We start from the raw sequence: 18,610 nt of genomic DNA, 5'->3' as shown, positions 1-18,610 counted from the left end.
TTGTTCCACATAGAGATTTCTCAGGAGACGGATGAGGTGATCAGGCACTCCAATTTCTTTAAGAACTTGCCATAGTTTGCTGTGGTCGACACAGTCAAAGGCTTTTGCATAGTCAATTGAGCAGAAGTAGATGTTTTTCTGGAACTCTCTAGCTTTCTCCATAATCCAGCACATGTTTGCTATTTGGTCTCTGGTTCCTCGTTATTAGTTACCTGTGTACCCAATATTTTTTATTATTGAAATACAAGTTTTCCAATATACCACATTTGTGGGTTCACGCCTTCCCCCAAACTGTGTCTCTGTTTCAGCCCCACTAGCAGCCCACCAAGGAACACCTCACCAGTGGAAGTAGGGGGTGCAGGAATAGGTGGCATTTCACCCAGCAAAACGTTGTCACATACATAAAAAGAAGTGGCCCTCACAATGTGCTTCAGTGTGTCTGGGTAACATGTGAGTTTATATTGAATCCCCCCCCCCTTAACAGTTGGATTGGAAAGATCTGAATTAAATGGTGGGGGGGAAGTGTGGACTTCTACTTAGATGAGGGCAATGTCGTGTGGACAAGGTGAAAAACAAGCACACATAGGATGCATGAAATCCACTTTAAACTACCATGTTGTTGTTGTTGTTTAGTCATTTAGTCGTGTCCGACTCTTCGTGACCCTATGGCCCATAGCACGCCAGGCACTCCTGTCTTGCACTGCCTCCCGCAGTTTGGTCAAACTCATGTTCGTAGCTTCGAGAACACTGTCCAACCATCTTGTCCTCTGTCGTCCCCTTCTCCTAGTGCCCTCAATCTTTCCCAACATCAGGGTCTTTTCCAAGGATTCTTCTCTTCTCATGAGGTGGCCAAAGTATTGGAGCCTCAGCTTCACGATCTGTCCTTCCAGGGAGCACTCAGGGCTGATTTCCTTCAGAATGGATAGGTTTGATCTTCTAGCAGTCCATGGGACTCTCAAGAGTCTCCTCCAGCACCATAATTCAAAGGCATCAATTCTTCGGCGATCAGCCTTCTTTATGGTCCAGCTCTCACTTCCATATATCACTACTGGGAAAACCATAGCTTTAACTATACGGACCTTTGTCGGCAAGGTGATGTCTCTGCTTTTTAAGATGCTGTCTAGGTTTGTCATTGCTTTTCTCCCAAGAAGCAGGCGTCTTTTAATTTCGTGACTGCTGTCACCATCTGCAGTGATCAAGGAGCCCAAGAAAGTAAAATCTCTCACTGCCTCCATTTCTTCCCCTTCTATTTGCCAGGAGGTGATGGGACCAGTGGCCATGATCTTGGTTTTTTTGATGTTGAGCTTCAGACCATATTTTGCGCTCTCCTCTTTCACCCTCATTAAAAGGTTCTTTAATTCCTCCTCGCTTTCTGCCATCAAGGTTGTGTCATCTGCATATCTGAGGTTGTTGATATTTCTTCCGGCAATCTTAATTCCGGTTTGGGATTCATCTAAATTGGGCTTTCATCCATTGGGCTTTAGAGCTGAGCAACTCTTGACTACTCCATTTAATAACTTGTTTAAAAATTGGTGGTTGAGGCATCTATAGTATAAGCAGCTTATTTCAAAGTTTGCTTAAAAGTCCAGTGTCACCTTCTTTGTACTGTTCTAGACAACTACTTTATTTACTCAAATCTAATGCTCACACTTTTTGCCAAATTAAGTTGTGAAAATTAAGCTACGCATTGATTCGATGGCACATTTATATCCGCCGGCAAATACTTTTTTTTGTTTCAAGGTTCTGAAAATTATGGTATGTTTTTGAAGGGGAATTCCTTTTATTCATGGTTCCTATTCACTACTTTTTTTATTAAAAAAAAATATATCAATGCAGGAAACAATTGCTACTACATCCCTGAACAAATCTTGTACTGTCTATGTTCAGTCTCTTCCAGGCTGCCCAAAACACAGCTATTTCATGGATAAAGGCATAGAAAAATCTGATATGGCTGGAGCAATGGTCAAGAAAATCCCTTTCACCCATCCCAAATGTGTGCCTGATATGATTGAAGTTCTCAGATGTCAAGCAGCTTATAACACCCTCATTAGCAGCTGTGTGACTGAGACAACTGAGTGTGAAGGTAAGAAGTTCACACATCTTTTGCTCACACCTCTTTCTGATTCTGCTGTGTTTCTACTAGTGAATTCTGGGAACAGCTTATCTTCAATATTTGCTATGAAGCTCAAATATATCAATTGGGGCCTGCATTTGTATGTTGGATACATGTAAAGTTATGGTCCACCTTGGATGGTGGTGACAATATATTCAGGCATTGGAAATAAGATGTGATGGGCAGCATACTGGTTCGGCTCCCCTCTCACCATTTTGTGATCCAATTCATTGAAAGTGGCTGGGAAAATGGTGATCCCATCATATCTCTGGATGTTAAGCTGGATGCCAGACCCCTCTCATCCTTGGATCTAGTGAGTGTTAGAATTTAACCAAGGAATAGCCAGGCTAGCCTCCTTGTGAGGGGATAATAATAATAATAATAATAATAATAATAATAATAATAATAGTTTATTCTTTATACCCCGCCCATCTGGCCGGGCCTCCCCAGCCACTCTGGGCGGCTTCCAACCGAATATTAAAAACAGTACAGCATCAGGATAAACCTGAGCGATGAGCCATTAAGGGGGATTTAGGGGCAAGATGGCAAACAGGTGGGGCCCCATCTCACAGATAAAGCCAGAGTTGAGAGAAGCAGTGAAGTGACCAGGAAGAAAAGCAGCAAACTGGAGACAGGGTCAGAGAGAAATATTTGATTTCTGTTTGAATCCAAGGCTGCTGTCATGGGAGAAACTAATGTTGTGAGCCCCTCCATTGTAGGCTCAGTTTGTATATACGTGTAAATAAACCGTACATCATAAAGACTCCACAGTCTCCGCTGTGCCTCATTTCCCAAAGGAATCACAAACCCTGTGTAAGCACCTGGAATCCCTGAAACCTTCAAGATTGGGGGTGGGGTGCAACAATATGAATAGTGTAGCACAGATCACGCAAATCGAATGTGCATTGCCTGCAATGTTCTCCCCCTTCTTCTTTGTTTAGTTTGCAACTCCCATCTTGAAACTTTATAGTCTGTTTTCAGCCCCCCCCCCTTCTTACCTGGCTCAGTACTATCTACACTATATCAGCTGGTAGCAGTTCTCCAGGGTGTCATGTGAGGTTCTCTCACAGCCAGACCTGGAGATGGCAGGGATAGAACGTGGGACCTTCCTCATGCAAGGCACTCACGCTCTGCCACTGAGCTGCGGCCCTCCCTTCTCAGCAAAAGTTGCTGCAGGCAGAGATTTAAAAATGAGTGAAGCATTCACGTGGACTTGCTTTCAGGTGTGCTTGGAACTGTTTGGATTCCAGCCAAACGATGTTGACACCTGACAACTTATTTCTTTTGGCGATAGTGAAACTAAAAAGGAAATTTTCAGCAACTGTGTTTCATTTGACGTTTGTACCATGAAACTTCATGAGCGTGTACAAAGCAGGACTCCTTGAGTCTAGCAAAAGCCAACCCACTCCTACTTTGATGGTAATGTTTTAAGTTAAGGGATATAGAATACTTGGAAATCAATACAAATGTATTCAGACTACACCCACTAATTTATATCTCTAGTTCAAATTAAACGTTTAGCTCTATTGCTACAGGGTTAGCCCAAACAGTCACTAAACAGTTATTTCCTTCCAGATTCATCAGACTTGCTTCATTTTGACGTCTGTCAGCAAAAAGCCACTAACTTTTCCGTAACATTCCAGCATCCATTGGAGGAGAACCTAGCCTGTGGTATGTCTCCAAAGGAAACGTGTATTGGGTGCATAAAGGTAAAGGTAAAGGGACCCCTGACCATTAGGTCCAGTCGTGACCGACTCTGGGGTTGCGCGCTCATCTCGCATTATTGGCCGAGGGAGCCGGCGTATAGCTTCCAGGTCATGTGGCCAGCATGACAAAGCCACTTCTGGCAAACCAGAGCAGCACACAGAAACACCGTTTACCTTCCCACTGTAGCGGTTCCTATTTATCTACTTGCATTTTGACGTGCTTTCGAACTGCTAGGTTGGCAGGAGCTGGGACCGAGCAACGGGAGCTCACCCCGTCACAGGGATTCGAACCGCTGACCTTCTGATCAGCAAGCCCTAGGCTCAGTGGTTTAACCACAGCGCCACCTGGGTCCCTCGTATTGGGTGCATACAGACATACAAAAAGTCAGCAGAGAACGTGGTGCAGAAATGCACTCACTGCATTTTGCACTACGCATGTAGCCTCATTTGGCTCGGGCCGGGGTAGAACGTGTGAATGTGTATACAGTATGTGTGTTTCAGTGTCAACAGACTGGATGTCCATACCACATGTTGACACAATAACAAGTTCATTGCAAAGCTACCTCCCTTTTCTCAGAGCAGCACTGTGCGAAGCCCTTGTGACTGCTTTCAGATGTTTATAGGAAAAGTGCTGGCCCAAGACACTTTGTGCCTCATGTGGAGCCCAAAGAGTCCCTTGCTAGAACCAACACCCTAAATTTTGCTTCATCAATTCCTGCCTTCCTCTAAACTGCCCACCTCCCCATGCCGTCTGAACACACGGAGAGAAGGAATTAGAGGGGAGGAACTGGATCACATCTGTGACCTATTGCCACATATTCATAAATAAGGTCTGAAAAATGTCATCAGAATATAGGGACATCATCATCATCATTATTATTATTATTATTATTATTAGTCTTCTACACAAGTGTCTCATGGTGATGGACAATATGGTTATAGTTATACACAAAGGGGCTCTTACTTTAGCACACATTGAAGAAACTGGCAAACTTTCCCCATTTAGCACTTGGCCATCTATACAGTATTTTCTCTTTTCTACTATTGCGCTGTGTGTGTGTGTGTGTGTGTGTGTGTGTGTGTGTGTGTGTGTGTGTGTTTACTCTGTGGATTAAACTTTAACCACACCAGCTTTGAAGATTGCTTCGTATAAACTTGCAACAGGTGAACAGCCTGTTTACTGTTTTGTTAATCCTTCCAAGGATTTGGATTGGGCTGGTGATGGGATAACAGGAACCAGTTCATATGCTTGTTACTCATAGGTAGATGTGTGAATGGACTCCATTTGAAAATATTGGTGACCTTTTTTTTTATCTTGTAGCGATCTGTAATTGCTCATTTTTAGAGTCAGCATGAATATGTGATCTCTTCCTACTAAGCATGCATGCTTTCAGGAAAATAAAACCAATGCAGTGATCAGAAAGAATTCCTATTTAAGGATTGAATAGATCTGGTGGATGTTAAAAACTCTTACTGTTGTCTCTCATTTTTCCCCTCTTCTGTTTAGTGATGGTCGATGTTCTGAGTTCAAGGGACATTATATGCACACTTCATACACATTCTAAAGAGGGAGCATTAATCTGCAGCAATGATTATCTCACAAGAGTCCTGAAGCGGTAAGTAACACTTCTAATATGTAGGGCCCAAGTTTTCTTCTGTCCCTCCCATCCCTTTTTCTTTTGTGTCATGTATAATGCAATGGTTTGTAAACCGATGGGCAGATATCTATACATTTAACAACTTTGCACAGCAACTAGAAACTTTTAAGTGGTTTAAAGGATTAAAAAATTATTTCATGTAATGGGAAATTTTTCTCAGTACTGTATTTGAATAAACATTGGGGCAGGAGAAACAATACTATCTTAAACATGGTAATGAAGAATGTATTAAAGATGGTGGGTTTCACAGGCCAATTCAGCTTTTTTTTAAAGGATATTGTGCTTCTCAAACGATGGGTGCATTTAGACCAGGCATCCCCAAACTGTGGCCCTCCAGATGTTTTGGCCTACAACTCCCATGATCCCTAGCTAACAGGACCAGTGGTCGGGGAAGATGGGAATTGTAGTCCAAAACATCTGGAGGGCCGAAGTCTGGGGATGCCTGATTTAGACAGTTTGCTGGAGGAACTGGTTCTTAATAGTACTGAGTAAGCTTTCTGAGTAAACTTTCATTAGGAGAGCACAACACAGTGGAATAGCTCCATCAAGCCTAAGATGTGAGAAACAGACAACCCAAATAAACTACTGTACCCACAAGCTCCATAAATGTCTAGCTGCAGATGGTCAGCGGAGTTAGTTGAGCCCTGTATGTCAGTGTGACATTCTCTGGAGTTTGTGGCAACTAAAAATCTCCTCCACCTTTTAATATTTAGCACAACTAGAGGCTTCTTTTGCTTCTGTAACGGGCAGCTTAGACCAGTGTTTCTGCACTAGTGGGCTGAGTCTCAGCAGTGGTCTTTGGGCCTCAGTATCACTGCCTGCCATAGCCTTTTGGTGGGACCAACGGCAACACTAGCAATTTTGCATGCAGAGTAAAGGTGGCCAGGAGACAGAGAGGTTCAGGAGTGGGCAAGGTCTCCCTTGCTCTGACAGGAAAGAGCTTGAAGTGTTGAAGGAAATTAAAAGGCTGATAGTTGTTGCTGACAACAATGATAATAAAACAATGTTGTTATAGGAGGAAGCCGCCCAGAGTGGCTGGGGCAACCCAGTCAGATGGGCAGAGTACAACTAATAAAATTATTATTATTGTTATTATTATTTATTTAGAAGGATCAGGAAAGATTGATGAAAGAAATGACGGGTGGAGGAATAGGAAATACTTGTGAAACATCAAACATCAAGCATGGGTAGGATTTTGAGCAGTATGAAGGGATGCAACTTTAAAGATTCAAATAGCTCCTGTTGAGTGAGCAATGCAAAATATGCAAATATTTGTCACCTTACAGAAGAACTGGCATGGAACTTTAGAAATTTATTTTATGTAATCTATAAAGCCTTCTGCACTGCGCTGACTTGTTTGGAGACAGTGGCAAATGCAGCTTGCTCATACACCAGTCAGAGCAATGTGGAGCAGCCAGATTGTATTGAGTGAATTAGCAATTCCTTAAATATTGGATGACTTTGCCCTTCTCTTAGGTGTATGTCAATTCCGGTTCTCATGAGAGCCATTTTCAAGAAAGCCACCCAACAAAAAGCTGAGGAAACTTCTCTGAGCAAAGACGGAGTCTGTGAGGAAAACTGCAAAGACCAACAAGTTGAACATAACCAGCAGTAGTGTGGCTACTTGTGAAACTGAGCAACAGCAGTATTATTTTTGGTGTAATACTTGGTTTATTTCTCTCACAAGTTACAACTGGGCAAAACTAATTCTGCTTAGTGAAAAACATAGGAAAAAGTTAATTTTAAGTCACAAAAGCAATTTGAATGCAGAGATTTGATGTCAAATTGCATATGCTTGTTTACCACCTTATTAAACATTAAGTTTCAACTTTGTACGGGTTATTTTATAGTGAGTGTTTAGAAAAAGTAGGTTTTCTGAAGTAGTATGTTAAACAAAGCTTTAGGAACTTTTTTTTAGTAGGATAAACATTTTTTGGCAGGGGTGGGTGAGTTATTTTAATTCAACTTTGATCTTTATACTGGTCACACCCTGTGGCAGAACTCCAGTCCACCTGAAAGTTTGTCTAAATTGAGCTTTTTTCTTAACACTAAAGTTTCCTTTTTTCCAAAGTCAGACCCTATTTTAAAAATAGGGTCTTTTTTTAATTAAAAAAATCATTTTTATTAATTTTTCAATAAAAACAACCAATTAACATATCCATGCTCATAATCCAATTAAAACAATAAAAATTTAAAAAACCAAATTACAGTCCTAATTATTAATTTTTCCAGGCTCCCCATAGTCTGGACCTCTTGAAGTACAGTTATACCTCAGTTTAAGTACGCTTCGGTTTGAGTACTTTCAGTTTAAGTACTCCACGGACCTGTCTGGAACGGATTAATCCACATTCCATTACTTTCAATAGGAAAGTTCGCTTCAGGTTAAGTACACTTCAGGTTAAGTACAGACTTCCGGAACCAATTGTGTTTGTAAACCGAGGTACCACTGTATATCTCAAATATCTTCGTTCCTGCCTTCTTCTTCTTGTTCTCATATTTTCCACCTTCCAATCTTAATGCTTTAAAGTTCTCCGTCCCTGGCTATGCAAAAAAATCAATTTTTATTAGATTTTCACTTACAAATCAATCATATCAAACCAATTATTCCAAATTATACAAATATATATCTATTAAACCAAATATTATGCCAAATTATAAAATTTTTGCTTCCCCATGCTTCAAATTCTAAGGGTTCTGAATATCAATAATTGCTGCCATTCTAATCAACGTTCCAAGTTCTTTCCAATCCTTTTAATCCAACATAATCCATCTGGCTATGCAATTCTCAATCATGTCAGAAATCCTTTATCCTTTCATCCATCGAATACAGCTTTATTTGTAAATATGTATTTTTCCAACTGTCTATTTGCCAATGCAGCTTTTCCTGACTTCATTCCAATCTTCCAATCTGGGCTGTTGTCCAAGTCTACCGTTTAGTTTAATGATGCAACAACTCCCATGTTGTTAAGTTATTCCAATCCGGCCTTTTGTCCAAGCCTGTCGTTTGATGTTAAGCATACTGTTTGCAATATTGCAATGTACATGAACTGTATTCCACAGATATAAGTCATTTGGTGACCGATCAGCTTTCAGAGACCACACAATCCCCCCTTCTGGGCCTTAGAAAGGGGGCTGCTAGACATCCATTTAGCCTTCTCTCTCACTCATAATGAAATTCTGCAAACAGATGCACTGTATGTTATCCCAAATTATTGTCTCAAGTCACTACAAAGTCAGCGAGCAAGCATCTCTCACTTCCCTCGAAAAAGGGAGGAACTCTCATTTTTCTCTGCTGCGTCATATTAACAAGCACCATCTTTATCAAGTCTTTTAAGTCTAAGCAAAGCTGTGCAATTGAATACTTAATTATAAATATAAGTCCATCTGTACTTTTTTAAAAAAAATAGGTTTCTTAATGAGGCTTGGCGTAGAAAAACAATTGTAGGTATTGAGAAGAGAAAAAGAACGTACTGATCACCTCCGTAATCCAAACACCATGATGAGAATCTCTTTGAAGTCCGAGCTTAAACACCAGGGACTGTGCCATTCTGCAGGTTTTTTCTCAGTCTTCTTCAGTGCAGACTATGTCTGTTTATTGTCCAAATCTAATGATTTTATCAAACAGATATTTCCGGCTATGAGAGTGGCGTCGGAGAGTCCCAGCCGTGTCGTGCTCTGGGACCCAATGTCCTGCTGCTTGCACCTTGATGCAAGCTGACAATCTCGGACAATCTGCGGGTCTATGAGACAGTCCTCCCCCACCCTGGGGAGTCTGCCAGGGCTAATTACCCCCATATCAGCCCTGAATTACTGGCACAGCTGAGGTCCAATCATATGGGAGTCAGCCATTTCTCACCGCCGGAAACAGGAAGCCTCAATCTAAAACTAAGTTATGCACACTTTTTTATATAAAATAAGAGGTGTGCTTCCAAAACATACTCAGTATGACAGAACGTGGGATATTCTCAAGATATTCATCAAATGTTAGTCACAGAGGGGCATTTTTCCAGATAGCATTGATTTGATTACTTGGGGACATAGTTAAAATTAACAGATAAATGAACCATCTTTACACTACAATGAAACTTTTGTACCCCAGTCCTTTCCCATAATTATACTATTTTGTGTGCAATCTCTACTGGACAGAGTATGAATCTCTCTCCTGAAATCTGCCCTTGCACAGACAATATGTTCACCTTGCTCTACATGTAAGATGAAGTACAGGTAAGTATTTTTACATGATTGTGTGTATGTGTGTGTGTCTCACACACAACATGACCTCTCTTGGTCTGAACCAGGTAGAGCTCAAGTAGTGGTAGCTATAGTACAGCAAAGTAAGGGCAGCAAAAGACCCATAGAACTCATATTATTAGGGAGAGAGGAGGCTAATCTTTCGGGGGGCCACATTGACCCATGGTCAACCTTCCTGTGAGTAGCGAGAACTGCACTTCTTGAGGCTGCTTTCCAATAAATTATTTTACACTATCAGTCATTTTTATTATTAAAGTTAGTAATGTCAATTTTTGTGAGGGTATTGGAGGTGACAGAAGTGGGACACAAGTTAGTCACCCCAGTTCGAAAGAAACATTAATTCCTTTTGAAGAGGAATTTCTATTTCTTTGTTCTCTTGAATAGGCCTGCCTCTTCTCTCATTGTCCACCTGCCCCTGATTAGTGCAGCACTGACTTCTGGGCAAGGTTTTCCCCAGAAAGCTTATGAAGAGAGAACCGCACTATGTACAGACTAGTTTACCAGCTAAGAAATGCTTCAGTAAATATCTGAAGGCCAAACTCAAGGTAACATTAAATGCACCTTTATATTTCAGATATTAAAAAATGCAAATAGCATCAGCCAGCACCAACAAAGAATTTCTTCCTCAAAGCAAATCCTAGCTTCAGAGAATTTCCCAAAACAAAGCAGGGGAGGAATGAGTTAATTTCCCAGCTTTATGCCTGTTCATCTCACGGGACTGGGACCCTTCCACCATATTTTAAAAATGCAAATACAGTAAAATGTTAAAGATATCTTTACAAATTGCATTTAACACCCATTCTTCCTATGTATCGGGGAAGTGGGCAAGGGGAAGAGAGAATAATCCCCTCTTGCAAGGCTGTATTTCACATCTCTGGAACAGCGATGTAACATAGATTAGAGTGCCTGGAATGATTTACTAACATAAGATGTGTTTGCAAAGTTTGTTAAAGGAGATTAGACAGTGTACAAATTAATCAGAAGCCATATCCATGTACTACCGCAGGATTTTATCTACTACATTAAGGGCACATTAAGGAATATTTGAAAGCAAAATCTCTGCATTTCAGCCAGTTCTGAGGTAGTTGTACTTCTGTGGGAAAACGATACTTAAAAAAAAAAACTTTTAAAAAATCCACACAATGAATTAACTTTGCAATAGCTGAATGTGTTCAATTGTGTCTGGTGGCAAACCTAGCTGATCCACTAAATTGATAGTTTTTTCCTTTAGCCAAGTAAACACTGGCTTTTTGGAATCAGTACCACCGTTTCTCCTTCTGCAACATTCTTCTTGGAAGGATCCAGTCCTGCTATCATTTCTGCAAGACTGTCCACTAAACTCAATGCCGTTTTCAGATATTCTTCCACCTGTAGTTCCATCATGCTGTTTCTCAGGTAAGAGGGCATGACCGAGGTCCATGTCCTCAATAGTATCCAGCAAGTCTTCAACAGGGGGCTGCAGGTGGGTAGAGTTAAGACTTCTAAACACAGATTCTTCGTATTTTCCCAATTCGTTCAGCAGGTCAGTTACCTCGCTCAGCACTACAGAACTGCATCCATTGTGTTGACACCAGAACGAAAGAGCACTATAAAAAAAATGAAAGTTAAAAATGGATCTTTCATGAGACTACATGTAAATAAGAAGACAGCTTTAAAAAAAATATTATTCCCCCTCCCATATTTATTCTCATTCATAATTTAAGGGCAACTGAGTAGAACATTAACCTAAAATAGTTTTGTATTCCAATTTGGAGCGCCATATCAGAAATCTAGAAATCACCAGGGCACCAATCAAATAGCCTTTTTCTAGTATCATTTCCTGCTTTCTATCTAGCAAATGCCCGAGAGACTCATAATGGAATCAAGTTCCTACAGCCCATGATGGTTGAGGGGGGAAATCAAGAGACAGAAGAGACAGTCTTTGCTCAGAAATGGCAGGCATAGGAATAGTCTGAAAATTTCCTCCTTCCACAGTGCATCCTATAGAGGCAACTTCAATGGAGGTCTATGTGGAAGAGGCTGCCTCCAGGTTTTATAGGAGCATGGAGGGAGAAGTTGGCTGTAGCTTTCAAATGCTGCAAACCGGTTGCCATCTTTTTCTGTTCTCCAGTTGCTCAAGTTCAACAGTGTGTGAAGTTGTATCAGGAAAGGTGGCTGTATTAAGAGGTGGGGAGCCTTTTGGCTTCACAGGAGAGATCCTTATCTGTCCTGTCAATCACCAAACATCACAGTGGCATCAGGTGATCTGGTGCTCTGAAGTCCCATTGTCAGAACTTCAAAATACCCTGCAGGCAACAAGGTGCTGGTAAGATGGAAGGGGATTTTGTTAGCATGAATTTCAATGCAAAACCCTTCTTGACCGTGAAGAGGTTTACATTAAAGCAGGCATGTCCAAAGTCCGTTTCAGGGGCCTGATCTGGCCTGCCGGTCGGTTTAATTCAGTCCCTGTGGCAGTTTATTTCCTGGGGTAAAATCCTAAAAAAAAACCCTCAACAACTTCAATCCTAAAAAAAAAGTTGGCCCTTTGGTCAGCCCTCACAGCCTTCCACTTCATTAAATCTGGCACTTTTTGAAAAAAGTTTGGACACCACTGCATTAAATCCTACAGAACTGAGTAGGATTTAACAGGCCCCCCCATCAGCTGATGAGCAAGGTGTTAAATCCTGCTGTGTTGGCTGTGCACACCAGTTCCCTGCAGGATGTGACAATAAAGAATGGATAAAAAAATTAAGTGTTCATAATTTAAATCGGCACTATATTGGCAGAGGATATTAATAGATATACTTCTCTGGTGGAGATCTGATATAAATGTACAGTAACAACTTGTACAATTAATTTCCATTCTTTTTAAAGAAATGCTGCTTTACTACATACCTTATGGTTCCTTTGAGTTGGCCACATGAGATCATCTTCCTTGCTGCTGCTTCATACCCATGATTAAAACCCTGTTGAACTGTCAACAGTTTTCCAGCTTCTGCTCCATCCCTATAGCCTTCCTTTGAGCAAAGAGATAAAAATAAAAATAAAAATCACATTAACAACTAGAATGTAAAAGGAAACAGTACAGTACTCATCAGTATCTGTCTGGCTTATTGAAATAAGCCATCATGAAATGAGGTCCATCTGCAATTATAAAAATGTTTGCTCTAGAGGTGTGGCTTTCACATAATAGGTGTGCCAATCATGTAGCTTTAAAAAGTCAACCTCATCATGAAAAAAGTGCTTCTGGAGCAGACAGAGGATATTCAGCACAATAACAAAAGTGTGACCTATTTTTCAGTCCTTCCAGTTGCATGGAATGAACAAATAAACAAAAAAAAGGGATCCCTTCTAAATGATTAAGAAAGAGGAAAATTGAATCTTTCATTATATAGCATGACTCAAGACAGTGCATTATTAACAGTTAAACTATCCTTGTTGATTGGCAAGTTAGTTTCATCCGAAAAGGACTTTCTCTGCTTAATTCCAGAACTACGTTTCTCCCAAACAGAACACTATAGCTGACCCTTAATCCTCTGATCAGCAACTCTGCAGTAAAGGCCAGTAAGCCAAGGCTCTCCCTTTCCCCCAACATGGATTATCTTCTCCCTACAACCAACACATCCTCCCCACACCTTATTTGCCTCTGAGCACACTGAGGTGTGTCCGGGGTGTGTGTGTGTGTGGAACTGCTGTTGCTATTCTGAAGGCAAATGCATCTTGGGATCTCAATAGCTAATTTTTATGTCAACGATGTGGTCAATCCCCAACCAAACCATTAGTAAGAAACACTTTTTTAAAGAGTTGCTGTGTATATAATTACTTTGACTCGTTTCTCCATGGTGCTCTTCCATTCTTTCTGAGCTATGTCCATTTCATTTGCATCTTCATCAAACACATCTTCGCTGTGCTGGCTGATTGCAGCTTGCACCCAGGACATCTTGCCTGTGAGGAGGGCAGAGCTATGGGCAGAAGCAGCTGAAGTCTAGCAGGGTGGTAAGCTTGAGCAATCAGACTGAAACCTGCAGGGAAATGACACCTATTGAAACAAATGTTTGCATATAAAATACATCTGATGTGTGTATGTTAAGAAGTTCAGCACTTGCACTAAATAATGAAGGGAAAGAGAGCAGACTCTTGAATCCCCACACCCAGCTTTTGCTGGCGAATAGGGTCCATGATCAGGAGCTTCCTGCAGCCAATCAGAAGCCGCGCATTGGAAGTCAAACGTTTTGGAAGTTGAACAGAGTTCTGGAACGGATTCTGTTCGACTTCCGAGGTAACAATAATAATAATAAATTTTTATTTGTATCCTGCCGTCCCCGGCCAGGGTCAGAGCGGCTAACATCATAAAAACAACATGATATGCATAAAAACAGACATCAATTAATTAAAATACATCTTAAAATTAATTCAGACAAGTTAAAATCTGGGCAGGTAGAAATTATCAGGTTGGAATTGAGAGTGGTATGACTGTATACTTTTATTAACTCCTCCCTTCAAGGAGCAGAAAAAAGGCAATGGAACTTAAAGCCTCCACACTCCTTGCAGGGTCACAACAGACTTTTGTGTTCAAAGCCATGACTTATGAGGCAGCTTGTTTGTGAGCTGCACTATTGGCTTGATGGGGAGGGGAGTGTTTTCTCAAGAAATGGCCACCAGCACCCCAACTTTATCGCTTTTGAGGTAGCAAATACTTCCAACTGCTGTGTCTTCATACCCCAAGAGAAGCTTTTTAATACATTAGACTAACAGAATTTATTATGGCAGATGCTTTTGCAGACTACAGCCAACTTTAACAGATGCATGGAAGTCTTATTCTCAGCTGAGATATGGGAAGAGAGGAAATGAGTAGGAAACAAGAGGTCCAAAAGTTCGTGGATTTCATGCTTTTCCCCATATATCCAGGTGTAACAGCTAAGAACACCACTTCATTGTGCTGCTGCAGTGGACTCCATCTGGGAAATTTATAGCAGAGTAAATCTGTCAGCATTCAATGTACCAAAAGGTGTTCTGGTTTTTCAAAGGGTTTTTCAAGGGTTTCCAGAGGTTTAGAGCATGGATAGGCAAACTAAGGCCCCGGGCAGGATCCGGCCCAATCGCCGTCTAAATCTGACCCACGGACGGTCCAGGAATCAGTATGTTTTTACATGAATAGAATGTGTCCTTTTATTTAAAATGCATCTCTAGGTTATTTGTGGGGCCTGCTTGGTGTTTTTACATGAGAAGAATGTGTGCTTTTATTTAAAATGCATCTCTGGGTTATTTGTGGGGCACAGGAATTTGTTCATTCCCCCCCCCCAAAAAAAATATAGTCTCCCCACCCCAAGGTCTGAGGGACAGTGGACTGGCCCCCTGCTGAAAAAGTTTGCTGACCCCTGGTTTAGAGGGTGTTTGCTGGCTTCTCCAATGGCTTTTCCAAATCTATGCAATTTCACATAACCCCTGAGTAAATGGGTAGTTTCCTATATAACAAAACTTTTTTAAAAAAAGGATTGAGAGACTAGTGCAGAACAAATAAAGGTTCTTCAATATTCTCTCACTCTATAATAATATTTTTATTATTTATACCCCTCCCATCTGGCTGGGTTTCCCCAGCTACTTTGGGCGGCTTGTATAAAATAAGTGTACAGTGGAGATACAGAGAAAGTCAGTATGGAAGTTAATTATCCACTGCATGATTCATTTTATTGTTCCCAATAGGTGTTTTTTTTGCCAGTAGTTAACCTGACTTCCTGGAAAATACCCTGATGTTGGGAAAGATTGAGGGCACAAGGAGAAGGGGATGACAGAGGACGAGATGGTTGGACAGTGCTCTCGAAGCTACCAACATGAGTCTGACCAAACTGCGGGAGGCAGTGCAAGACAGGAGTGCCTGGTGTGCTCTGGTCCATGGGGTCATGAAGAGTCAAGACACGACTAAACGACTAAACAAAAACACAACCTGACTTCCTCTTGGAGCAACTGCCCAATTTACTGTTACAGATGAAAGGGACTCTTTTCTGTTTAGCTAAGTGTAGCAGAGTGGGAAAATAGTATTTTCTTCAGTATGCTCCAGTTGCTCCAGTTTATTAAGACGTTTCCCCACCACTAGCAGGAATTTCAGGAGCAATTTCCTGGCAATTTAAGAAGAGCCTACCCAAAAGATTAGTGTTCCCTAGCAACAAGTTAGGAGCATCTGGATTGATATCGATTTTTTTGTTACTATTACATCATTTTGATGTTTTTATTCTCAAAACCCTGTGGTGGGGTATTTAAAGGACAGAACACAATGATTACCAGCAGCTAAAAAATCTATAGTTTATAGCACTTACTGTCCTTGAACTGCAGTCCGGTCTTATGCATGTTTACTGAAAGCTTGCTTACTTGGAAGACTGACTAAACATGTTGGGTCAGTCTTTAGTTGGTCTTCCAGGTAAGCAAGCGAGCTAATGTGACAATCACAGAGGACAAGGCTGGGTCAAGGTTAGTTACTGTCTGAGACAAGGCTGGACAGGGCAAATTAAGAATATGCTCAAGAATACCTTGCAATTCACCAGAGTATTTTAGGCATACATTTGATTGGGGGGGGGGGGCTGATCATCTAAAAGCAGTATAAGAACCTGGATTTGTACAGACTGTGGTGTTTGCCACTCTTTCAAGTGTGCCACCCGTTAGAGGAACCACCAGGACTTCTGTTCAACAATTAAATACATGTCCAACTTCTTGTTTCTAGGTATAATAAAAAAAAATATTAAGTTCTCTTGTCCAAGTTATTTGGGAAAACTTTTGTAGCTTAAACTTTGTACATACATGTGACTATACAATTATAAAACTCCTTCCTTAGGGAAACCTATTGAACTCAGTCTTTCTAGTCTTTCAAAAGGACTGTTAAGATGTTAGGAAACTACCTTTTCCCCAAGTCTAGCTCAGTACTGTCAACTATTGCAGCAGCTCTCCAGGCCCCAGGGCAACAGACAAGCCCCCCCCCCCCCGCCCCACAACAAACCGTCCTGGATATACTGGAGATTCAGCTAAGGAGCTTCCGCATGCCAAACTTATTTTACCACTGAGCTATGGCCCTTCTTTATGTTCTTACCCCTTCACACTTTTGAAAGAAAGCAGCACTACTGCTATGATTGTGGATAGATTTGCATTCCCCTCCCCACCAGAAGCTAGAGTTGCCATAAAGCATAGTAAAAAAAACTGGACAGCTATCTGACAATCCTAATTAATATTTTGCTTCTGCCAACTGCCTTGGTGGAATTAATGTCAGAATGGGATGCTCCTAAGCAGCACCATTCTCCTTCCAGCAAGGAGCACAAGAACCTTCTACTCCCCGCTACCAAGAAGCTACAACAATTTGAAGCCATTCCTTATTTGCAAGCCATGCAGCCTAAAATCTGAAGCTCCGGAAACCTTGCCTCTTTCGAAAAAGTTCTCCTTCATATATCACCCACAATGTCTATGCAAGGTGCACATACCTGTAATTTAAAACTAATTTCAACTCTGGTTATTCTGGTGGTTCAAGTGAATAGAGAAATAGTTCACAGAGAAACCTTTGTTTTCCAGGAGTTGCCCTCACTTTTTCCATTTCCCTCATCAATATAGAGAGTGGCAGCTCTCGAGGGCAGCATAACAAACACAAAATGTATAAATTATGCACCTGCTATTTTCTGTGGGTGGAGAGGCATTTCCGCTGAATGTTGTTGCTAAACTGCAGTCAATTCCTAGCATTATGATTCACCCTTTATTTTATAAGACTAGTGCTGATCGCCGAAGAATTGATGCTTTTGAATTATGGTGCTGGAGGAGATTCTTGAGAGTCCCATGGACTGCAAGAAGATCAAACCTATCCATTCTGAAGGAAATCAGCCCTGAGTGCTCACTGGAAGGACAGATCGTGAAGCTGAGGCTCCAATACTTTGGTCATCTCATGAGAAGAGAAGACTCCCTGGAAAAGATTGAGGGCACAAGGAGAAGGGGACGACAGAGGACAAGCTACGAAGATGAGTTTGACCAAGCTGCGGGAGGCAGTGGAAGACAGGAGTGCCTGGCATGCTCTGGTCCATGGGGTCATGAAGAGTCGGACACGACTAAACGACTAAACAAACGAAGTGCTCAAATGTGTGTGTATATAAAATGCAACACTGTTCCAGTAATACTAATAATCCAAATCTGTTTTTGGAGAAGAGAAGCCTGTAGCAGACAGAACTGTACCTTCATTTTTACTGGTGCAATGCACCTGGTTCCGTAGTGCAACAGTTTGCTGTGTGAGAAATGACTTTGTACCTGTGGAAGGAGCTAGTCTCAATCTTGACCTTGACTTGTAAGTGTCATGATCCTAAAAGCTAGCCATTTTCATCATCCTGTACTTTAGTTGTTAGGCTTATGATTGTTGTTGTGGGTGGTAGGTGGAGATTGTCCCTTTTGAGCATTGTTTAGAATTGTAGCTAACTTGGCCTCTCCTTTATCCACCTCTGAGATATGTTATCTTCCATGGTGCAACTGCACTAGTGAAGGCATGTCAACAACATCCCTTTCACCAGTACTGTATATGGGGCAGGCCTTCACTAGTATATCATTTAAAATGCAGTATACTGCTAACACAGGATGGAAAGTGTAAGACGGCAGACTGTTGCTCCTACAAATAGTATCAGCATCAGAGTGAAGAGAAGGAAGAATAAAAACACGGCCTATAAATACCACTTGACAATAGATAATTGACACATAATGTGACAATAGAGCCTCAACAGTATACCCAGGGGGGGAGCAAACTATATAGCTTGATATATAGTAAGCTATATAGCACTTTTAGTTACCGTTGGGGAGGAATCTTTCACAAAATAACATATTTTATTTTACTTTCTCTCTCAAGTGTGAATGGTAACTTAAAATTAGAACAAGGACCACAGCACAGTGGT

The 18,610-nt window shown here is 41.2% G+C and overlaps 1 protein-coding gene across 3 annotated transcripts in view; it reads right to left on the bottom strand.

The window, feature by feature from the left end:
• Positions 1 to 6,618: 6,618 nt before the first annotated feature.
• The window catches only part of YAE1 (YAE1 maturation factor of ABCE1), a 14,503-nt gene continuing 2,511 nt past the window's right edge, over positions 6,619 to 18,610 (bottom strand). Inside the window, exons 1-4 of one of the 3 annotated variants that reach the window (XM_035129302.2) lie at positions 16,310 to 16,631; positions 13,531 to 13,729; positions 12,603 to 12,724; positions 6,619 to 11,314 (exon numbers count right to left, since the gene is read on the bottom strand). In XM_035129302.2, the coding sequence (XP_034985193.1) occupies positions 10,876 to 11,314; positions 12,603 to 12,724; positions 13,531 to 13,647 (678 nt within the window). In that variant the 5' untranslated portion in view covers positions 13,648 to 13,729; positions 16,310 to 16,631 and the 3' untranslated portion in view covers positions 6,619 to 10,875. Of the gene's footprint in view, positions 11,315 to 12,602; positions 12,725 to 13,530; positions 13,747 to 16,309; positions 16,632 to 18,610 lie in introns of those variants that run through there. The other 2 variants (XM_035129300.2, XM_035129301.2) reach the window with 2 other exon arrangements.

This window comes from Zootoca vivipara, chromosome 12 (assembly GCF_963506605.1).
Source record: "Zootoca vivipara chromosome 12, rZooViv1.1, whole genome shotgun sequence".
In the NCBI taxonomy this organism is placed as follows: Eukaryota; Metazoa; Chordata; class Lepidosauria; order Squamata; family Lacertidae; genus Zootoca; species Zootoca vivipara.
The sequence above is the reverse complement of the archived record's forward strand: the minus strand, read 5'-3'. Positions and strand labels throughout refer to the sequence as shown.